A 21543-nucleotide genomic window follows, 5' to 3' on the forward strand; every position below is an offset into this window, starting at 1 on the left:
TCACAATCAGTAACTGCATAACTACATCGACAAAAATAAAATAATAAATCCATACGTACACAAGCTACACTTCAAAAAAGCAAAGTAAATTAGTGCAGCTTTGAATAAACTGTGATTTAATTTAACCACCATGCTAAAACTGGACTCAATTAAATGACAGGCTCTTATGGGTGGATGGAGGGGGGAGGCTGCTCACACAGAAGCACTTGCTAGAACTGTAACAGTGACCCACCTCCCAAAGGTCCTGGAGGAAGGAAGGACAAGTTAAATTATTCCATACAAAAAAAAAAGAAAAATACTGGCTCCCAACACCCAGAGCAATTAAAATTCTAGTCCAAACTGGGCAGGAAGCAAAGCAACACATATTAGCAATGTCCATTAACTAGTCATTTGAGCCACATGATGACAAATGGTAGGTGACTATGTCAGATGGAAAAATTCTGGGGGAAAAATGCCTGGAGTGGTACACATTCCACAAACTACATCTGCAGAAATATCTACTTCAAAATAAAATCCAAAACATCCACACTTTATCATTAACAAAACAGAAACCTGTCAACAGACTTAACAATTCTTCAAGTGCTGATCGATTAGTGCACTGAAACCCACTTTCGGCTATTGTAGCCACTGTTCTTATTTCCCCACTGTTGTTCATGAAATTAATATATGTAATTTGGTAGTTGTGAGGGTTCTTCCCATTTGAAGGCTGGGGTTTGCCCCACTGCAAAATAATAAACTGTTTTGTCAAACAGTAAAAGAAGTAATCTAGAATTTATACTGGATGAATTGTAACTTGCAGGACTGACCAAGGACGACTGGACAATGTATTCAACAAATGAAAATCTCGATGCAGCACTTCTAACCAGTTCCGTTTTTGTTAACAGTCATTCTAAAACTTTTTTTCTTTAAGACCAGGATTAACAAAACACATCAAAACCAGATGCAATGAACTTACTCAGCAGAATACATCACGACTTTTTTAATACATTAGTTATAGAATAATTTACATTTTTGCATACAAATGCAGTTATGCCAACTCATTGTTGTAACAGAATTTTATGAAGGAGTTTTTCTCACCCGTTTTCTTGCATACTCGAAGGTGACTGGCTAAACAATGCATACAATAGAGTAAACAGCAACCACAAAGGACAGTCCAGAGTAGTATTCATTAAGTGCTTTTCGTTCGATTAATAACCAGAAAGTACAGTTTTGTACCTACCATAAATGTAGATGTTCGAGTGCTAATACAGCTGCAGTAATAACATATGGGTTCTCTGCCATCAGGCGGTCCCTCGGTCGGCCGAATTCCAAAGTCTTGGTCCGGCGTCTGTTGTTGTCGCCTCTTTTCCTGATGTCAGAGAGGCAGGAGTATATAAGACACAGCCGACACCATTTTCTTCAGTCTTTCTTGCCCCAGATGTCAGGTGCCCCCAGTAGGAAGGCAATCCATAAATTATAATTATATACATGCAATGCAATGCAATCAAAAAACAGTAGTTGCAAGCAAATATACCATAGAAGGATAACCCAAACAGTTTGTATGAAGAGGAGTTAGGTCCTAAACCTTTACACCCAAGAGGGGAAGGAGGGAGGGAAATCTGTACTGCAGCTGTATTAGCACTCGAACATCTACATTTATGGTAGGTACAAAACTGTACTATGTTCATCGTGCATACAGCTGCAGTAATAACATATGGGTAGAATCCCAAAGCTATGCACAGGGTGGTAGGCACTAGGTAAAACTGGGATGAGCCAGAATGCCCTGCAAAACAGCAGTAGCAAAGCCTGCTCTAGTTTTGGAATATAAAGGCAGGTGGTAGTGTCTTGTGAAGGTATGTACAGAACTCCAAGTGGCTGCCTCCAAAATATCTTTGGTAGGAACTCCTCTGAGGAAGGCTGTAGAGGTAGCTGTGGCCCTGGTGGAGAGGGATCTGATGCCCTTAGGGACAGATTTTCCATGATAGGAGTAATAAAACCGTATGCAGTGGCCTATCCATTTTGAAATTGTCTGTTTGGTCACTGGCTTCCCTTGAGCTCCTACAGCATAGGACACAAAAAGTTGTTCCGATTTCCTAAAAGGCTTTGTTCTGTCCAAATAATAACGTAGCTGTCTATGGATGTCTAAAGAGTGTAGCAGCCTTTCCCCTTTGTTTTGAGGATTGGGGTAAAATGTAGGCAATTGTATGGCTTGATTTAAAGCTACCCTGGATACCACTTTAGGCATAAATGATGGGTTGGTTCGAAGGGAAACCCTGTCCTGATGGAAGATGAGAAAGGGCTGCACAGCCATGAGGGCTTGTAGTTCCGAAACCCTATGAGCTGAGGTAATGGCCAGAAGGAAAGCTGTTTTCCAGGACAAATGTTGCAAATCTGCTGAGGCAGCTGGTTCAAATGGAGGCAATGTTAATTTTTCTAGAATATAATTAAGATCCCAGGCTGGCACTGGTTGTTTCCTTGGTGGTCTTATATTCTTAGCCCCTCTGAGGAACTGTCTTAAGAGTGGGTGAGAGAATAAGGGTGGATCCATGTTGAATTCTGCAGAAATGGCTGAGGCATGGATTTTTATGGAGGAAAATGAAAGTCCACTGTTCAGCAGCTCAGCTAGATACTGTAATACTGGAGGCAAATTTAGTTTTTTAGGGTCCTGGCCTTTCTTCTCATTCCAAGAGCAAAACTGTTTCCATTTTGCTGAGTAAGCCTTTCTAGTCGATGGCCTTCTGGCCTCCAAAATGACATCCTGTACCTCTTTAGGGAGTAAGGTCTGTTGAGGAGTTAAGGAATTTTCCATGCAGCGAGATTTAGTGTTTTCAGCTGACTGTGAAGAGTTTTGTAGTTGTGCTGAGTCAGCAGAAGAGACATTAGGGGCAAGGACCAGGGAGGAGTATGTGTTAGGCTCCTCAGGAGTGGGTACCAGTGTTGTCTTGGCCAGTCTGGAGCTATCAGTATCATCTTTGGTCTCTCTGCTCTTGCTTTCAAGAGCACCTTGGGCAGAAGAGGCAGAGGTGGGAAAGCGTAAACTGTCCATGCTGTCCAACTGAAAGAAAGGGCGTCCACTCTCCAGGCCTTTGGATGAGACGTCCTTGAGCAAAACTTTTCCAATTGATTCCTGTGGGAGGCGAAGAGATCTATGTCTGGCCTCCCCCACGATTGGATTATCTCTGTAAACACTTGAGGATGCAATCTCCATTCGTGTGGATCTGTCATATTTCTGCTTAGATTGTCTGCCAGCGTGTTTTCCAATCCTGGCAAGTACTGTGCTTGAAGTTAGATTTGCCATTCCAGAGCCAAGTTCCAAAGTGTCATGGCTAGTCTGCACAGGGGGTATGAATGTGTTCCTCCTTGTTTGTTTATGTACCACATAACTGTGGTGTTGTCTGTTCTTATCAATAATTGACCTGGATGCAGGAGGTCCTTGAAAGCTGTAATTGCATTTATTACAGCTAGCATTTCTTTTTGATTGATGTGAAGGTGCTTTTCCTTTTGGGACCATTTGCCCTGAATGCACCTGTCTGTCATGTGCACCCCCCAGGCATAATCTGAGGCGTCTGTTGTGATGACTTGATTTGCTTGAGGCTTGCAGAATGGGAGACCTGTGTTTGTTTGACATGCTTGAGCCCACCATAGAAATTCCTTTTGCAAACATGGAATTGTTGGTATTATTGTTTCCAAACTGTGGCTGTGTTGAGACCATAGATTGTTTAGGTACCATTGAAGTTTTCTCATATGCAACTTTGCACATGGGATTAAAAGAATGCAAGATGCCATGAAGCCCAGAGCCTGCAGGACTTTCCTTGCAGTAAGCCTGGTACAATTTGCTAGCATTTTGAAGTACTGAGTTAGTTGCCTCTGCTTTTCTGGTGTAAGAAAGGCCATCTGGGTGTTTGTGTCCAAGTTGGCACCCAGGAAAGTTGTTTTCTGAGCTGGTGTTAGCCTGGATTTCTCTTTGTTGGTTGTGTATCCCAGAGCATTCAGTAACCATGTTGCATAAGCCAGATGTTCCAGAAGTATGTGCTTGCTGTCCGCTTGGATCAGGCAGTCGTACAAATAAGGGTAAATTTGTATCCCTTGAAGTCTGCAGTAGGCAATTACTGATGCCAGGCATTTCGTGAATACTCTGAGCGCAGTAGATAAGCCAAAGGGCAATGCAGAGAATTGATAGTGGATTGAACCTGCAAGAAATCTGAGGTATCTTCTGCAGCTTTGTCTGATTGGGACATGCAGGTATGCCTCCTTGAGGTCCAATGTTACCAGCCAAAACCCCTTGCCCAGCATGGGAAGAAGCTGCTGTAATGTGATCATCTTGAATTTTGGTACGAGTAAGAATGTGTTTAGGATGGATAAGTCCAAAATGGGTCTCCAGTCGGTTCCTTTCCTTGGTACCAGAAACAGCCTGGAATAAAAATCTTGACCTTGTTCGTGAGTAGGTACCTCTTGAATAGCTTTCATGTCTATGAGCTTTGAAATTTGTAGTTGTGCCTCTGTCCTTTGATTGTGTGGCAGGTTTGGCATGCCTCTCATTTTTGGAAGAGTGTGAAAATGAAATCTGTAGCCTCTGTTTATAACGTCCAGGATCCATTTGTCTGTTGTGACCATATGCCAGTTTCTTGTAAATAATGCCAGCTTCCCTCCCAAGGGTGCTGCCAGCTGAAACTTGCTTGGCATGGAAAGGAGGAAGTCATTGGGTTTCTTTCCTGTATTGCTGTGCACCGTTTTCGCCACCTCTTGGTGCTGGAGCTTGCCATTGCCTGCCTCTGTAAGATCCTTGTGATTGACCTCTGCCCCTTGTGCGTCTATATCTACCTCTTTGGGGCCTGTCCGTGGCTGGAAAGGACCAGTTTTTAGAAGGCCAATTTCTGCTAAAATGTGGTGGCTGGAACCTGTAGAAAAGCTTTGACAGTTTGCATAGATTTGGCTTTTTCTTCCATTTTCCGTAGTATCTCCTCAGCATTAGTACCAAAAAGCACATCCTTTTGTAAGGGAGCATCTAGCAACTTAGCTTTCACATGAGGCAAGATTTGTTCCCTAAGCCATGCATGCCTACGAATAACTGATCCTGTAACTGCAGCTCTACTTGAGGCCTCTAGGGCATCATAACCACATTGTAAGGTATGTTTACCCACTTGTTCTTCACTATGCATCATATCCTGCAACTCCTTCAAATCTGGTTGTTCAGGTTGAGACATTTTAATTCTTAATTGTGATAGAAACTGCTGGTATTTAAGCATATGAAACCGACAATTTAAGGCCCTCATGGCTAGGGTGGCCGAGGTATATACCTTTTTCCCCCACCTTTCTAAGGATCTTGACTCCCTTTCGGAAGGTAGTGGATTCTTAGCAGTAGAGGCCTTCATTCCCTTGGGGCCTTGAGAAATGGTTTCAGGGTCAGCATTATGGCTTTTGAAAAGAAATTGGTGAGAGTTAGGAACTCTGTAGTACCTATCAGGCTTGACTGGGGCAGGAGGCAGGGAATCCGGGTTAAGGCAAGCCTCCGAATAAACATCATCAAGTACATCCAAGACAGGAGGTATCGCCAGAGGCCTGTGTTGAGGTAACAAAAGAAATTCCCTCAGTCTTTTCTTGGAATCAGAAAGGTCTTGGCCTTCCCAATGGAAGTGTTCCCTCAAAGTGTGCAAGGTTTCCCCAAAAGAATAATCCTCAGGGGGAGATACAGAAGGAATGGATTGCTCTGCATCGGAATCTTCAAAAGGGGAGTAAGATTGCTCTTCTACATCAGTGTGTTCTGAAAAAATGGAGCCCTGATCAGAAGAGGGAGAATATTCCTCCACTCTGGGCCTCTGTCAGGAGGGGGTTGGGAACCCCTGATAAGAGTAATTAAATCCTCAGCCATTTTAAGCATCTGTTTTTTAGGCATGGGGCTTGTGGATGGGCCCTGTGCAACAGGCCTCTTGGGATGCCTGGCTGATTCGGACTTAGTAAAGGCCTTAATGGAAAAGGAAGATGAGGGTCTAAAGACACCATGGGTGGAAGTGGACCTGTCCACATTAGGAGACTCAACGCTCACAGTGGCTTCGGTGGTTGTAGTCTGGGTATGGGCCGAGATACCAGCGGTCTCGGGTACAGAAGACCCCGCCAAAGAAGTGTCGTCGGTAGTCAGGGACTGCATAGGTATCTCGCTGAGAACCGGACCACATGTAGCAGTTTTTGGCGTGGTGTCGGTGGAGACCGCGGCCCTCGTGTGTCAGTCCTTGCGTTTTTTGGACAAAACGGTAGTCAGAGTTTCCAACGACATTTTATAATCAAATGCTTTACCAAATAAATGTTGGGCGAACTCCGCCCGACGCTTGATAGTGCGTTTATTGAAAGAAGCACAAAAGCGACAGCCCGAGACGTCGTGGTCTGGGCCTAAACAAGGTATGCAAAGGGAATGGAAATCATTATGCGGTATTTGCTTCCCACAATTAATACAATTGTTAACTTTTTCTGACATCGGTCTGAGGCAAGAAAAGTTTCCCCAACGGGGTACTTAGCTTTAATGAAGACTTCGGTTTCCAAATTTTTCGTAAATTCAGGAGCTGGCCGACCAGCACTTGCGAACTGCTTCTGCTTCGGGCACCGTGCGGCAAAAAAGACAGAAGAAAATGGTGTCGGCTGTGTCTTATATACTCCTGCCTCTCTGATGTCAGGAAAAGAGGCGACAACAACCGACGCCGGACCAAGACTTTGGAATTCGGCCGACCGAGGGACCGCCTGACGGCAGAGAACCCATATGTTATTGCTGCAGCTGTATGCACGATGAACATCTTCTTCAGATAAAAACATTCAACAAGTTTTCTGCTTAAAACTTGTTCTTCCTTAACCATGTGATTAATTCTGAACTAATTACTTCCCCATATTAAAACAATCAAGTTAACCCTTAATACATTAATTAAAAGCATACAAGTAAGTAGTCACAATGGTCACTAAATACATCTACAATATACCTTTGTTGACAGCACTTGTAGTGCTAATATGTTACTTTATCTTGTTAGACTCTTAAGTTTTAATAAACATAAAATAGCGCAAATGTCGTTAAGACCTGGGTAGAAACAAGCATTCAATGGAATCTGCCATGTTAGTTCAATTTTCTCCAAGAGTAAATAACAGGGACCGCCCTGTTATCGGTAGTTATTTGGTCACTACCTCTAAATTTCTTCTAAGAATTTCCTAGTTTTTAAACAATGCATACACGTGTGTGTGAGAGACAAAATTAGGCATGAAGTACTTTTGCAACATACAAAGAAAACCAGAAAGTAAACTGCTGGGTTACAGTGTACAGTGCCTTTACCCTTTGTAAGCACTTTCATAGCTCATAAATCAAGCTTATCAAAACCTACTTTCACTTTTCTTTCTGGGCATCTTTGGTATAAAGGCTATATACTGTAAATGTACTAAAAAGAAAAAAAATCAATATGGACTGTATGTAAGATAAAGTCTACAGTTTAAACTTTAGCATGAATGGTGTGAAAGTGTTTTGACAGAACAGGATCCACAGAAAACTGATTTGCTTAAGTCCAAACCATTAGGTGCTGAGCTTTCCAAAGGATTTTACTGCTGTCGGACTTGCTGTTTCAGTTCCATAAGGCACAACAACCCTTAGGTACATAGAGTACTCCTAAAACTGTCTGCATAGGTACAGTAAAACCTATGTACTTAGGGAAAAAGTACACTTCACTTCAATGAATAAAATGCATGCCTGGAATTACAATAACTCTCAAACACTTGCTCATAGTGAATATTCAATACTTCCAAACCAAAAGATGATGCATTACTAAAAACGAAAGTTCATAGTACTACAACATAACACTTTAAAGTGAAAGATTTGTCTTACTAGTGCCAAACACGTAATGGAACAAAAACGACTCTATAAAGGAAAAAAGTGCTTTCAAAAATGTCCAATTAACCCGCATTTTCTGCAGGTATGATGTACATGCCAAATTCTTCAGTGTACTGTGCTATGCTTCCCTTAATGACAAATGCAGGCACTCCACAACCAACTATACTGTACATTTAGCCAGAACTTTAAGATATGATTCGTTTCTTACCAATTTAGCTACGTACTATTAGTTTTCAGCAGACAAATCTATATTTTAAGCAGGTAGCTAGTGATGTGCTGTTTGTTTTTTTCTCTCTCCTTGATCTCAAAAGTTGGGTATGTTCAGTGTTAAGGGGAGATGCAGGAAGAAAAAAAAAACTTTAAAAAGCTTATTTAAACAAGCAAAACTTATGACAGGCCTACCTTTTTTGGCTTTCTTTTGCAGTTTCAGTGTATCTGAAGACTTTTTTTTCAGTTCTGCTCGTGCTTTCTTGTACTCTGCAAAATATACATACATTAGCACCATATGAGATTGCTTAAACAATGTCCTTAGCTAAAACTCCTGCAAGTTGCAACTAATAGGGCACTGCAAAAAAAGATAGAGTTTGAAATAAACTATCACACAGCAATCTGAGCAATTTAGCAGTTTGCATTTATTTTACAAAGATCATTTTAAGAAACAACTCAAAATTACCACTTCTGAACCCTGTACTAAACTAGATTTCAAGAGTAAGCAGATTTCTGTGATGATAGAGTAGGTAATGTAGCAAGAAAATTAGAATGGTGCATTTGTAACCAGGTTTGTGAGGTTATTTGGAGACCTCACAAAAGGCCCTGTGAGTTCAGTATGAAGTCACCAAACAAAGAAAAATGAATTGCTGATGCCCAGTTTTCTATAAGAATACTCTTATTAGCAAAGAAAGCATACTTACAAGAGCTGGTTATACTATATATGAAACCAAATTTTACAATGACACATCAGTAGTGTATTGCTAACAGAATGCATAAGCGTGATACAAAAATGTTTAACATGCCACCTCTTTGTACATGCAGCAATAAGAGTTTTAAAAAAATGCAGTGAAGTCCTCCTCAACACTGCAGACAGTTAGCTCGCTACAAATGAAGGTTTAGTATTTCATTTTTTATTTAATTTATTTACAAGCATCACAAACTGCAGCTACTGACAAAGCAGGGAAGTATACTATGCTAGCTTTTGAAGGTTCACAGGCACGTACTAGGCTATCTGCCCTTGCGGGCCATTTTAAGCCTATATAATTTCCCTATTTGTGCTCAAAAGAAACCTATCCTATTGGGTTATAGACTGGCCTTAACCATCCCATGGTTGGTAATTATGCATTACCCCTAATGAGAATAAATGGGATCATACCATAGATAATTTTAGTGGACCCAAGCACAGAATAAAGCATTTAGGAGCTGCCTCTGTTGATTAGCAGTACAGGGGCAGTCCTAGGGTAAATTTTCTGTTTCCCATCCATAGATCTAAGTTGAACTTAAAAATGGATATAGCAGAGGTATCCTATGCTAAATATACCATCCCTCCAAGATGTTCTGTTGATGGTCCACAATCCCTACACCAAGTACTTCTAATGACATTTAACTTGCTTACATGCAGCAAACCCATCAGTAATAGATCAGAGGACAGCTGGTATGCCAGAGAGGCAATCTCTTACCAGTCTGTAGGATACCAAGTATAGTGACAGGGCTTTGAGTTGGTCCATGTAGGACGTTACAGACATACCACTGTGGCCATTCCAGTTGTTACATGTGTCTGGACAGATGCATGTCAAAGGGGGTATTATATTCAATGAATGGCCTAAAAAGGGCGGAGTAAAAGGGGGGGTGACATCCCTAGATATAGATGCAGTCCCACAAGCTATACAAGGACTTTCTTACAACAAACACATGTTGATGAAAAGTGAGGTTTCTGTCTTCACAAGTTCCCAAATTCTGAACAACTGGGTCATCTCTTGGTGGTGTACTGTCGAATATGGTACTTTCCTGGGGTAGATGACTTCCCAAAGGATACATAATGCATTTTTATGGAATTGGTTTCAAACCACGATTTTGACAACACCTGCAGGATGGCCAAGTCATTTGGGGTTTAAACTCTCACCACAGGCACAAAGTTACACTTTTCAGTGATTAGATAATTTCTCAAAGTTTCACATACTTTCCTTCCCTATTTTCAAATTCAGTAGTTTATTTTTGTGTAAATACTTTTACCCAAAAATGATGTAATCGATTAAAAAAAAGTTATGTACTCAGCATAACGTTCCATCTGAGTAGTTGTACTTCATTTGTCTTCCACTGTGGATTACGGATCCGTATCGGATCCATCACGGCTGCATTTCCAGCATCTGATCAGAGCTCCAAGGTCCTCTCCTTACCCATAATGCCCCATGTCTCCTCCTTCCCCTGAGATAGAGTTTGCTGCTAAAAAACATCACACATTCTCGACCTAATACCTTGCCACTAATGGTAATTTGAAAATTCTGAGCCCAGGTATGTCCATGAACATTCCTAATGTAACCATCTCCATATATGGTCAGTATCACTGTGACAAGGTAGGGGGGGACAGTTGAAGACAAATGAAGTACAACTACTCAGACAGAATGTTATTGGTGAGTGCACAACTTCTTTATCTGAAGTAGTTGACTTAATTTGGTCTTCAACCTGTGGGACAGAGTCCCCAGCTACCAAACAGCTGGGTGGCCCTCATGGAAGGATATTCCAGAGCACAGCGGGGCCAAAGGATGCCCTGCTCCTTGATACAATATCCAATTTGTAATGTGAAATGAAGGTATGAGATGAGGACCAAATGACTGCAGAACATATATCATCCAGCGAAACCCTGGACCAAAAGGCAGCTGAAGAAGCCATAGACCTAGTCGAATGCTCCTTTACCTGCCCTGGAGGGGAAATTCCCTTGACAGAGTACGCTCGAATAATGCATTGTGAAATCCAACGAGCAATTGTTACAAACTGGTTTACCTAAGAAAGGTTTGGAATAAGAAACAACGGATCTGATTTAAGAAAAGCTTTCATCCTGTGCAAGTAAAATCTCAATTGTCTATGCACATTCAGCAGATGTAATCTGTATTCCCCCTTGTTTTGAAAATTAGGGAATAAAACTGGAAGACTGATTGTCTTACTGATATTCACTTCTGACGCTACTTAAGGAAGGACAGACGGGTTGGTACACAAGGACACACTGTCTTTGTGAAAGATCATATAAGGAACCTTAATGGATAAAAGCTTGAAGTTCTGACACCCTCTTGGCAGAAGTAACGGCGACCACAAGGGCAGTCTTCCAAGACAAACCCTGTAAATCTACAGAAGCTGCAGATTCAAAAGAGGGGGGGGGGGGCAAAAGCCTGAAGCATTAAAGCAAGGTCCCATGGGGGCGTAGGATCCTTCACTGGGTGTCTAAAAAGAAAGGTACCTTTAAGGAAGGTCTTGCAATGTTTAGAAGAAGCCAATGATGACATGCTTACCCCCACAAGAAAACTGGAAATAGCTGCCAACTGGACTTTGTGGAGGAACTGGCACCCTGCTAAAAAAAATTCAGCCAAAAACTCAAACTGCACACACAGGGGCAGTAAAAGGGTCTAACGTACACTGCAAAGCCCATATGGAAAAACGTTTCTACTTGCTATGATAAACATTTCTAGTGGAAGACTTGAGTCACCACCAGAATAGTCTTAACTGGGGATCTTAAACCAGGAGTCTCAACAATCATGGGAACTGGAGCAGACAAGCAGTGAGCTTCAGACTGTCCAGGTTGGAGTGAGGAATCCCTTAGGGATGAGAAATATGATACGGAACCAAATCCAACGTCCATGGTGAAACTACTAGGTATGAGACCATAGAGAGGGAAACCAAACTTGGCAAGGTCAGAATGGGGCAATGAGGATCACATTGCTCCCCAGCCTGCGAGCTTTCTGAAGAAACTTCGAAATGAAGGGTAGTGGAGGATAAGCATACAGAAGACCGGGAGGCCAAACATGTACCAGTGCATCTCTGGGGGCTTCCCCCCTGAGGAAGGTTCACAGCGAATAATTCAGTGCGTTTCACACTGGAAGAAGATGCAAAAAGATTGCAGCAAGGACAAACCCAGATCTGTTCTGCCACTGAAGGATTCAGAGACCACTCATAAGTCATCAGAATAGACCTGCTGAGCCTGTCTGCAAGAATGATGGACAGCCCCGGGATGTGCGTTGCCACCAGAAAACGACCGGCAGAGATCACCCACTCCCACACTCTCATGGCTTTGCAACATAAGGGATAAGATCTGGTTCCCCCGTTTGTTGATGTACCAGACTGCCTACTTATTGTCTGTCTGAACTGCAGTTGTCCCTAGAGGGAGATGGACATGAACAGCCTACAAATGCAAGAACAGTCCTCATCTCTAGGACACTGATATGCAAGCTGGTCTCAGGTGGGGACCACATGCCTTGGACCATCCTTCCCAAGCAATGCCCCCCCACCTGAGCTGGAGTCAGTCTGTGGTCACAGTGGTTTTGCGGCAAGGACGGAAGAAAAAGGCACCCTCTGATTAGATCCCGGGACAGAGTCCACCACTGAAGAGAGTCCTACTCGGGAGATGAAAACAGGATGTGACAACGGCAGATCTAACAGGGACCACTGAACAGCAAGCGTCCACTTGAGAATCCGCATGTGAAGGCGCACTAAGGGTACTTGGTTGATTGTGGCCGCCATAGACTCCAACACCCTTAGTACAACTTCTGCTGTCGGAACCTGGGCTTGAAGAACATGCAATTTAAGATGGTATATCCTGTCTGAGGTAAGGAAAACTTTTACTTGAATTGTGTCCAACCAAGCCCCAATGAAATCTAAGATCTGAACCGGGGCCAGTGAAGGTTTGTTGAGATTGATGGTGATACCCAGTCTTTTTGTTAGCAAGATTAAACGGCCCCTGGCTTGGCAAAGTAGATGCTTGGAAGGGGCAGCGAAGAGCCAATCATCCAGGAAAGGGAAGACCTGAATACCCTGAAGTCTCAGGTGAGCCGCCACTACTACTGCCATAACCTTGGTGAACACCCTGGGGGCTGTGGTGAGACCAAAGGGAAGGGCTCTGAACTGATAATTATTGGCTCTTAGCCGGTAGCAAACAAAGCTCAGAGAGTGCCTGTCCATCTTGATATGATAGTATCCGTCCTGGAGGTAGATCGGGTACATCCAATCGTTCGTCTGCAGATAGGACAGGATGGGTTGAAGAGTGACCATCCAGAATTTTGCCTTTGCTACTGACAGGTTTCAAGGTGGAAAGATCCAGAATGGTTCTTTGGTCCCCCAATTTCTTTAGCACTAAAAAGAACCTGGAATAAATGCCTGATCTGGATTGATCTTGGGGAACAGGCTGGATGACTTGTTTTCTTAGCAGCTTTTCTATTTCTATAGCTGCTTCCTCCCTTTGCGCGGGTGGGATGTCCAGGAGGTGCTTCTGTGGTCATGGTGGTTCGTTGAATAGGATGGAATATCCTCTGGATATAATCTGCAACACCCAACGATCTGTTGCTATGGACTCCCAATGCCACTGGGTGAAGTGACCCCCAACTGCCTCCAGAGATAAGCAGTCGGGCAGCCCTTCAGGGCTGCTGCCCAGGTTTGTCAGAGAAAGGTTCTTGGGACCTGTAATTTCTTGGATCCACTCTGTCCATAGGGCGGTGTCTATCATAACCCCCTCTGCCTCTGGGGAAGGCGAGTCCTGAGTGTCACAGGAAAACGCGCAACACTTTCAGAACCACATCATCTTCGTCCCTCTCTGATTCCTTGCGAAGGATTTTTGAGGGGAGGAGCAGCGGATCCCGACAGCAGACCGTCTCTTCCCACCCTTCTCACTCTGGACCAATGTCTCTCTGACTGACTTCCCAAAAAGGGGATAACCACCATAAGGGGCATTTGTAAATGACGCCTTGAAGGGTCCGAAAACTGACAAAGTCAGAGCCAGGCATGGCACCTAATGTCAACGCCAGTGCCAGCACCCTAGTGGCTCCCTCCGTGGCATTGCAGAGAAGACATATGGACATATATGCCACAGCCGTGAGAGTGGGCATCTGAGCAGAGGAGGTCTTTTTATCCCCACCGAAATGGACTCAAAGGTTGACAACGATCTCCTTGACCAAGTCTCGCTGCAGTTGAATGACGTGTGCCATGTAGTACAGCACTCTTACAGAGAAGGTCGCTGAAGCATACACCTGCTTCCCAAATGGTCCATCACTCTTGACTCTCGATCAGGAGGATGAACCATAGAGCTCTTCTGCACAAGCTCTTTCTTGGTGGCGGCTGCCACAACCATAGCATCCACGGGGGATTCCTTGTTCCAGCAAGCCCCATTTGAAGAGGGACTAAGCACTTCATCCATGCACTTAATCCATGCACTTAGGAGTAGGCGCCATAGTGTCCAGTTCCTTCCATGCCATTAATGTTATCAGATCCAACAAAAGATCCACAAGAGGGGACACCCAAGAAGTAGATGGCCCTGTGCCTCCAAGAACACGGACTCAGAGGTCATTTTTTGGGCAGAACATAGGGAATCTTCCCCTTTCCTCCAAATCACCGTCTTCGGTAAGGGAATCTGGTGGGGAATCCAAGTGCCTCCTCTTAGACGTTCGTTTGCGAGGAACCTCCTCAGTGGGACCCTCTGGGGAGGACTTGCAAACTTCCTGCTGCTCCCTCGGGGGAGCTTCCTGAGGCAAAATGGGCACAGGCTGTCCCTGAGACAACATGGCCGGGATCGCACCCAAAGCAAAGGGAGTCTAGACAGAGTCAGAGGACGAGATGGTCAAGGGTCTCGACACTGACAGAACCCTCTCCACCACATCAAAGCCTGAAGGGGAACGGACCTTCTAGGAAATACTGGTTGGAACAGTTCCCCTCTGACCTGACAGGGGAGTCAGAGCAGAGACTCCAGGAGCCGAGATACCAAGGAAAGTACTGTGCTCTGAAAGGCTCGAAGCAGACAGCAATCCCTCGGATCCAACCCAGGTACTACAGCTCCCAGAGCGCTGATCCAACCTGGTCTGATCCAACACACTCAAGACAATGGCTGGAGTAGAGGTAAAAGGTACCGTCGGCCCTGACCCCCAAGGGTCCTCAGATGCAGGGGCTCTGAAACCACAGGTCAGATCGGAGAAGGAATTATCGGCATAAAAAAAGAACTGTGAGCTTCCCCCCCTCCAGAGGGAGAAGGTGCCGGCACGACCCCATCTGCATTTGGGTGCTGATAAATCTCTCCATCATCTTGTCCATCTCTGCTTCACTGAGACTCCAGGTGGAGCAGGAAGACGACGCCACAGAAACTGGTCTAGAATGCCGGTGAGGGGGAGACCTATATGATGACCTGGCCTATGATTCCTCCAGCTCAGGGGAGAACCTTGGGGGTTGAAGCCGGGGCAATCCGGGTTTAGTTGGTGGCCTAAATTTTAGCTGGTGAGCCAGCCAGGGCCGAGCAGTCAGGGAACTGCTTCTGTGGCTTGCTTCTTTTGATCTTATCTCCTTCCCCAGATCTCTTGGTGGGAGTTTGAGTTCCAGAGGCCAGGGGAAGAGAAAGAAGACACAGCTGCTGTCCCTGAAGAGGGGGGTGCAGGGGCTACCATCCCCAGGGAAGGTAGTAATCCTTTCAGGATCAATTAGTCCCTCATGTCCTTCAATGCTCTGGGGTTGAACCCAGCACAGATAGGACAGGAGGTCTCTGAAGGTGCGCTGTGCTCATCAGCTGGGGAAAGCTTATGGTCACACACTGTGCACTTCCTAAATCCAAATTTAGGGGCTTCAGACATCCCTAAATAGAACGAACGGTTTATGAGTGAGTGTGTTTCAATTTATTATTGTTCATTTTTATTAAAATTTTCCAGTTTTAGTTTTTATCAGGATTGGTGGTGGAACCGTTCGTTCTCTGAATTTTGTATTCTGATGTGCTCTGCCTTTGGTGACACTACCTACTTTTTCTTTTTTACATCCCTAAATAGGTCAGGTACACACCCACACACACACAAAAGGAAATAGGCCATAGGGGGGGAGATCTTTTTTTTTTTAAACAGATGACTGTCGCGGGGAGAGAAAAGATAGAAAGCGAGAGATAAACGTCAAGAAAGGTAGAAAAAAGATCAAAAAAGAGCACTTACACTACCCACTATAGGCCTAGAGCTCAGACCACGCTGCTTGCTTTTGCAGAGGCAAACAAGATCTGAAGAGAGGAAGGAGACAGGGAGCATTATGGGTAAGGGGAGGAGCTTGGATCAGATGCTGGAAATGCGGCCTTCATGGATCTGATACGGGTCTGTAATCCACAAGTTGAAGACCAAATTAAGTCAACTACTTCAGATGTTTCTATTATGCTTCCATTATCCCATTAAAGTGTGCGTTTCCTCATAAGGTTTCTTATACAGACTTTGCTACCACTTTGGTGACCCCGTATCAAACAGTTTAAATTTATACACAACCTTGAATATGTAGCGATGTCACCAGATGCTTATACAGAACCCTTGTGTCCTTTTGATGGAAAAATGAATTTCTCCACTTAATACGTTCTGGCTGTTCCTTCTGACATATACCAACAGATTTTCACCTTTACGTCATCTGAAATAGCTTCTTCCACTTTTGTTTCAAAATAAGAAGTTATGTAGTAGGTGGACTTCAGTTGTCTGCAACCTTTGGGATTCGGATCCGAGCTGGCAATCTTTCACAGCTTAGATCCGAGCTCCTAGCTCCTCCCCTTCACACATAATCCCCTGCCATCCCTGACTGACCTCAGATCAAGTTTGCCCATAACCAAAAAGGCTGAAAAAGGAAACTAACTACCTTCCTTAAAAGGGCAGAGTAAAGACTTCTGGCCAAAAAAACATCCAAAGGTCGGTGGAAGGTGGGTGTGACGGTTGCAGACAAATGAAGTCCGCCTACTCAGATGGAACGTTATGGTGAGCACATAACTTCTTAATCTGAAGTAGTTGACTTCATTTGTCAACAACCTTTGGGACAGAGTCCCCAGCTACCTGTACCTTGGGCGGCCTTCATGGAAGGATGTTCCGGAGCACTGCAGAGCCAAAGGATGCTCTCCCTCTAGAGATAATATCCAATTTATAATGGTTGATGAAGGTATGAGGTGAAGCCCAAGTGGCTGCTGAGCAAATATCATCCAGGGGTACTCCAGCCCGAAAAGCAGCAGAAGTAGACATGGACCGAGTAGAGTGAGCACGGACTCCCTGAGGTGCGGGCCTGCCAGAACTCTCATAAGCCAAAAGAATGCATTGTGAAATCCACCTCGACAAGGTGACCTTCGACACAGACTTACCTAAATTAAATTTGGCAAAGGAGACAAACAACTGGTCGGATTGTCTATGTCCAGCCGTTCTATGAATGTAAAAGCGCAGCTGTCTATGCACATCTAAAGAATGCAGTTTGTATTCTCCTTTGTTCTGGTATTCAGGAAAGAAAACTGGCAGATTAATAGATTGGTTAATATTTGCCTCGGAAGCAATCTTAAGAAGGAATGAGGGATTGGGTCCTGAGGTAAACCCTATCCTTGTGGAAGGTAAAATAAGGAGGTTTTATACACAGGGCTTGAAGTTCAGAAACCCTCCTAGCTGAAGTAATAGCAACGAGAAAGGCCGTTTTCCATGACAAATGTTTGAGATTAGCTGAAGCTGCAGGTTCAAAGAGGGGAGCTGTCAAGGCCTGGAGTACTAACGTCAAATCCCAGGGAGGCACTACTTCCTTTATTGGAGGTCTGAGTAAGAAGATGCACTTCAGAAAGGTCTTGCATAACTTCGAGGTGATCAATGGACCCAGTTCATGTCCCACGTGGTAATGAGAGATAGCTGCTAGTTGAACTTTGACTGTGGAACAGCTAGCCCCCTGATGAAAAAGCCCTGAAAGGAAATCCAAGACGGTGGGCAACGGAGCTGTGAAAGGGTCTAGGTTCTGATGCTCCGCCCAAATAGCGAAACGTTTCCATTTACTCCTATAGACTTTCCTAGTAGAGAGCTTGTGTGCTGCTACTAGGATAGCTTTAACTGGGGAGGAGATACCGGGAGTCCTAGCTATGAGTGGAACTGGAGCAACCAAGCCGTAAGTTTGAGATTGTCCAGGTTCGGGACTGGGAGGCCTAGGGGGTGGGAAATCAGATCCGGAAGGGGATCTAGAATCCAAGGCGGATTCACCAGTTGAGACCAGAGGTAAGGGAACCAAGCTTGACGAGGCCAGAATGGGGCAATGAGGATCATTTTGCTCCCCAACCGACTGGCTTTCTGTAGAATTTTCAGTATCAGAGGTACAGACGGGAAAGCACAGAGTAGACCAGGAGGCCAAGCATGCACCAGAGCGTCTCTCGGGAATTCCCCGGTGGGAGGAATTAGAGCGAAGTAGTTGTTGCATTTCGTGTTTGAAGGAGAGGTGAAGAGATTGCAACAGGGTTGTCCCCATACGGCAAATATCCGCTTCGCTACCTGGGGATTGAGAGACCACTCGTAAAGGGACAGTATGGTGCGACTGAGTTGGTCCTCCAGGATGTTGGACCATCCCAGAATGTGTGTTGCAATAAGAAAGCGGTTGGTGGAGATCACCCATTCCCACACTCTCATAGCTTCTCGACAGAGTGGGTAGGACCTGGTTCCCCCCTGTTTGTTGATGTACCAGACCACTGACATGCTGTCTGACTGAACTGCAACTGTTCTTGTAGGAAGAAGGCTCTGAAGTGCTTGCAACGACAACAGCACTGCCCTCATCTCTAGAACATTTATATGCAACGAGGTCTCTGTATCGTTCCACGTGCCTTGGACCATCCTGCCTGCATAATGCCCCCCCCCCACCCGAGGCGGGAGGCGTCCGTGGTCACCGTGGCTAGTGGAGGGGCCATGGAGAAAGGGAGTCCCGCTTGGAGGTCCGGTGATTGTAACCACCATGCGAGAGCCCTTCTGCAAGCCTTGCTGAGGGGAATGGGGTGACAGAGGGTATCAGCGGAAGGACCATTGGACTTGGAGAGTCCACTGCAAAACCCTCATGTTCAGGCGAGCCATGGGGAGCAGGGTAATTGCGGCCACCATGGAGCCCAGTGCCCTCAGGACCAATCCCGCCGGGGGAGCAGACGATAGTAAAATGGCCCACACATGTAGCCTCAGGGTGTGAAGTCGATCGGTGGTTAAGAAGGCTAGTAAATTGTTGGTGTCTAATCTGGCCCCGATAAAGTCCATCACTTGAGTGGGGTTGAGAAAGGATTTGTCCATGTTGACGGTGATCCCCAACTGGGGAGTAAGGTGGAGAAAGTAATTCCTGGCTGAGCAGAGTAGATGCCTTGTTGGGGCGGTCGGGAGCCAGTCGTCTAGGTATGGAAACACCTGCATTCCCTGAAGCCTCAGGTGGGCCGCTATCACTGCTAATACCTTGGTGAACACCCTGGGGGCTAAGGTGAGACCAAAGGGAAGGACCCAGAACTGATAATGACTGTCTCCTAGCCGGAAGCGGAGAAACCTCCTGGATCACTTGTCCATCAAAATGTGGTAATACGCATCCTTGAGGTCTATCGAGCACATCCTGTCGCTCTCCCGCAACAGGGGGAGAATGGATTGAAGGGTGACCATCTGGAACTTTTCTTTGGTTACTGACAAGTTCAGGAGGGACAGATCGAGGATTGGCCTTAGGTCGCCCGTCTTTTTTGGCACCAAAAAAGAACCTGGAGTAGTAACCCGATCCGAACTTGTCTGGGGGGACGTGTTGGATGGCTCTTTTTCCTAAGAGCTGCTGAATTTCTGCAGCTGCAGCCTCCTTCTGATCGGGTGGGACGTTGGGGAGGCGTTTGGGTTGGTGAGGGGTGTGAGAGAAGGAAATCTGGTATCCTCTGGATATGATGCGAAGCACCCAGCAGTCTGTCGTGATGGACTCCCAAGCTGCCAGGTGCCTCGAAAAGTGTCCCCCGACTGCCTCCAGAGAGGAGCAGTAGGGCAACCCCTCAGGGTCGCTGGGTGGGCCGGTCAGAGAAAGCTTCTCTGGACGCACCACTCCTCGGGCCCCATCTGCTTCTAGGGCGGTGTCCACCCTTGTCCTGCTCTGCCACGGAAGGACTGGGGGTCCGGAGCCGACTGGGATTGTTGCGACTTCCGGAACCACATCTTCTTCTGTCCCTTTTGGTTCTTGGAGAAGGACCTCTGGGGAGCAGAGAAGCGGACTCCGGCAGCAGACTTCTTTCCATCCTTTTCGCTCTGGACCAAAGTCTCGTGAACGGTCTTGCCAAACAGGGCAGAACCATCGAAAGGGGCATTCTCAAATGAGGCCTTGAAGGGTTCCGCGAAATCGCAATGCCAGAGCCAGGCCTGATGCCGCATGACGAGGCCTGTTCCGCTAGCTCTAGGGGCTCCCTCTGTGGCGTGGGACAACAGCCGCATAGAGGTGTTAGATATGGACCTGAGAGTGGCCATCCGAGTGGAGTACAACTGCTTGTCCTCCACCGACATGGACTCCGGGGGCGATGCAGCGTACTCTTTGATAAGGTCCCGCTGCAGTCGAATAACATGTGCCATGTAGTTCAGAGACCTCACTGAGAAGGTCGCTGAACTAAAAGCCCGCTTCCCTAAACGGTCCATCAAACGGGACTCCATGCTCGGTGGATGGACCGAGGGGCTCTCCTGAGCTAATTCACTCTTGGTGGCCACCGCCACCAACATGGCATCTACGGGGGGACCCTTGCTCCAATGGGACCTCTCGGAGGGCGGACTAAGGATTTTATCCGGGCATTTGGGGACTGGCTCCACAGTGTCCGGCTCCTTCCACGCCCTAGTGGTAATAAGGTCCACTAAGGGGTCGGGCGGAGGGGACACCCAAGAGGTAGACGGGGCCTGCTTTGAATGCCTCCAGGAACACGGATTCATCCGAGGAAGCCTTGGGGGCAGACCACCCCCCTCTGATCCTGAGCATTTCCATGATGTCTCCGAAGGAGACATCCTCGGGGGGTGACCTAGGGGAGCCTTCCCCTTCATCCAAATCCTTGTCATCAGTCAAGGACTCGGGGGAGTCCACATGCCTCCTCTTGCACTTTCGCTTGTGAGGAATTTCCGTGGGGGGGGGGATGTCCGAGGACGTCTCACCAGCCACGTCCTGTTCCAAGGGAACAACCTGGGACATCGAAGCAGGCTGTCCCTGGGGCCGGGTGATGGAAGCCGGACCCAACAGAGAGGGAGTGCGGGGCAGAGCCGAAGCAAGGACCGGGGGGCCTGGAAGCACTCGACAGTGCCCTCTCCACCACATCGAAAGCCGAGGGAGAGCCGCTCTCTCTGGGATCAGAGAGCAAACCCTCGCTCGGATCCGATGGAGGGATCGGGGTCGGCGCCAAAGCCATCGGATCCGATGGGCCAGTGTGCTCCGATTTAGATGGAGCCGAAGACACACTGATTCCCTCGGATCCGATGCTCAGCCCATGGCTCAGACAAAAACGGACCTGACAGGCTCGAGGGAAGAGTCGGCGCCGAAGTACCCGATACTGTCGGCGCTGACCCACCTCCGGCTCCAAGGCTGCTCGGCTCCGAACCCGGGAAGCAGGTCGGAGAAGGAGCTATCGGGGCAAAGAAAGGTGTCGCGCTTACTCCCCGGAGGGGGGGGGGGGCAGGAGCACTCCCATCTGCAGTTGGGCCTGGAGAAAACTTCGCATCATCTGGTCCAAATCTGCATCGGAAAGGCTATGGGTCGATCTCGATGAGGCC

The 21543-nt window shown here is 46.3% G+C and overlaps 1 protein-coding gene across 1 annotated transcript in view; it reads right to left on the bottom strand.

Moving 5' to 3' along the window:
- Window positions 1-21543, bottom strand: part of LOC122816990 (protein MTSS 1-like) — a gene marked incomplete in the record, with an annotated part of 941883 nt that overhangs the window by 453656 nt on the left and 466684 nt on the right. The window contains 1 exon segment of the mRNA XM_044090103.1: window positions 8237-8311. Within this exon segment, the coding sequence (XP_043946038.1) occupies window positions 8237-8311 (75 nt within the window).

This window comes from Protopterus annectens, chromosome 12.part0 (assembly GCF_019279795.1).
Source record: "Protopterus annectens isolate FY-2018-M chromosome 12.part0, PAN1.0, whole genome shotgun sequence".
Taxonomy (NCBI): Eukaryota; Metazoa; Chordata; order Ceratodontiformes; family Protopteridae; genus Protopterus; species Protopterus annectens.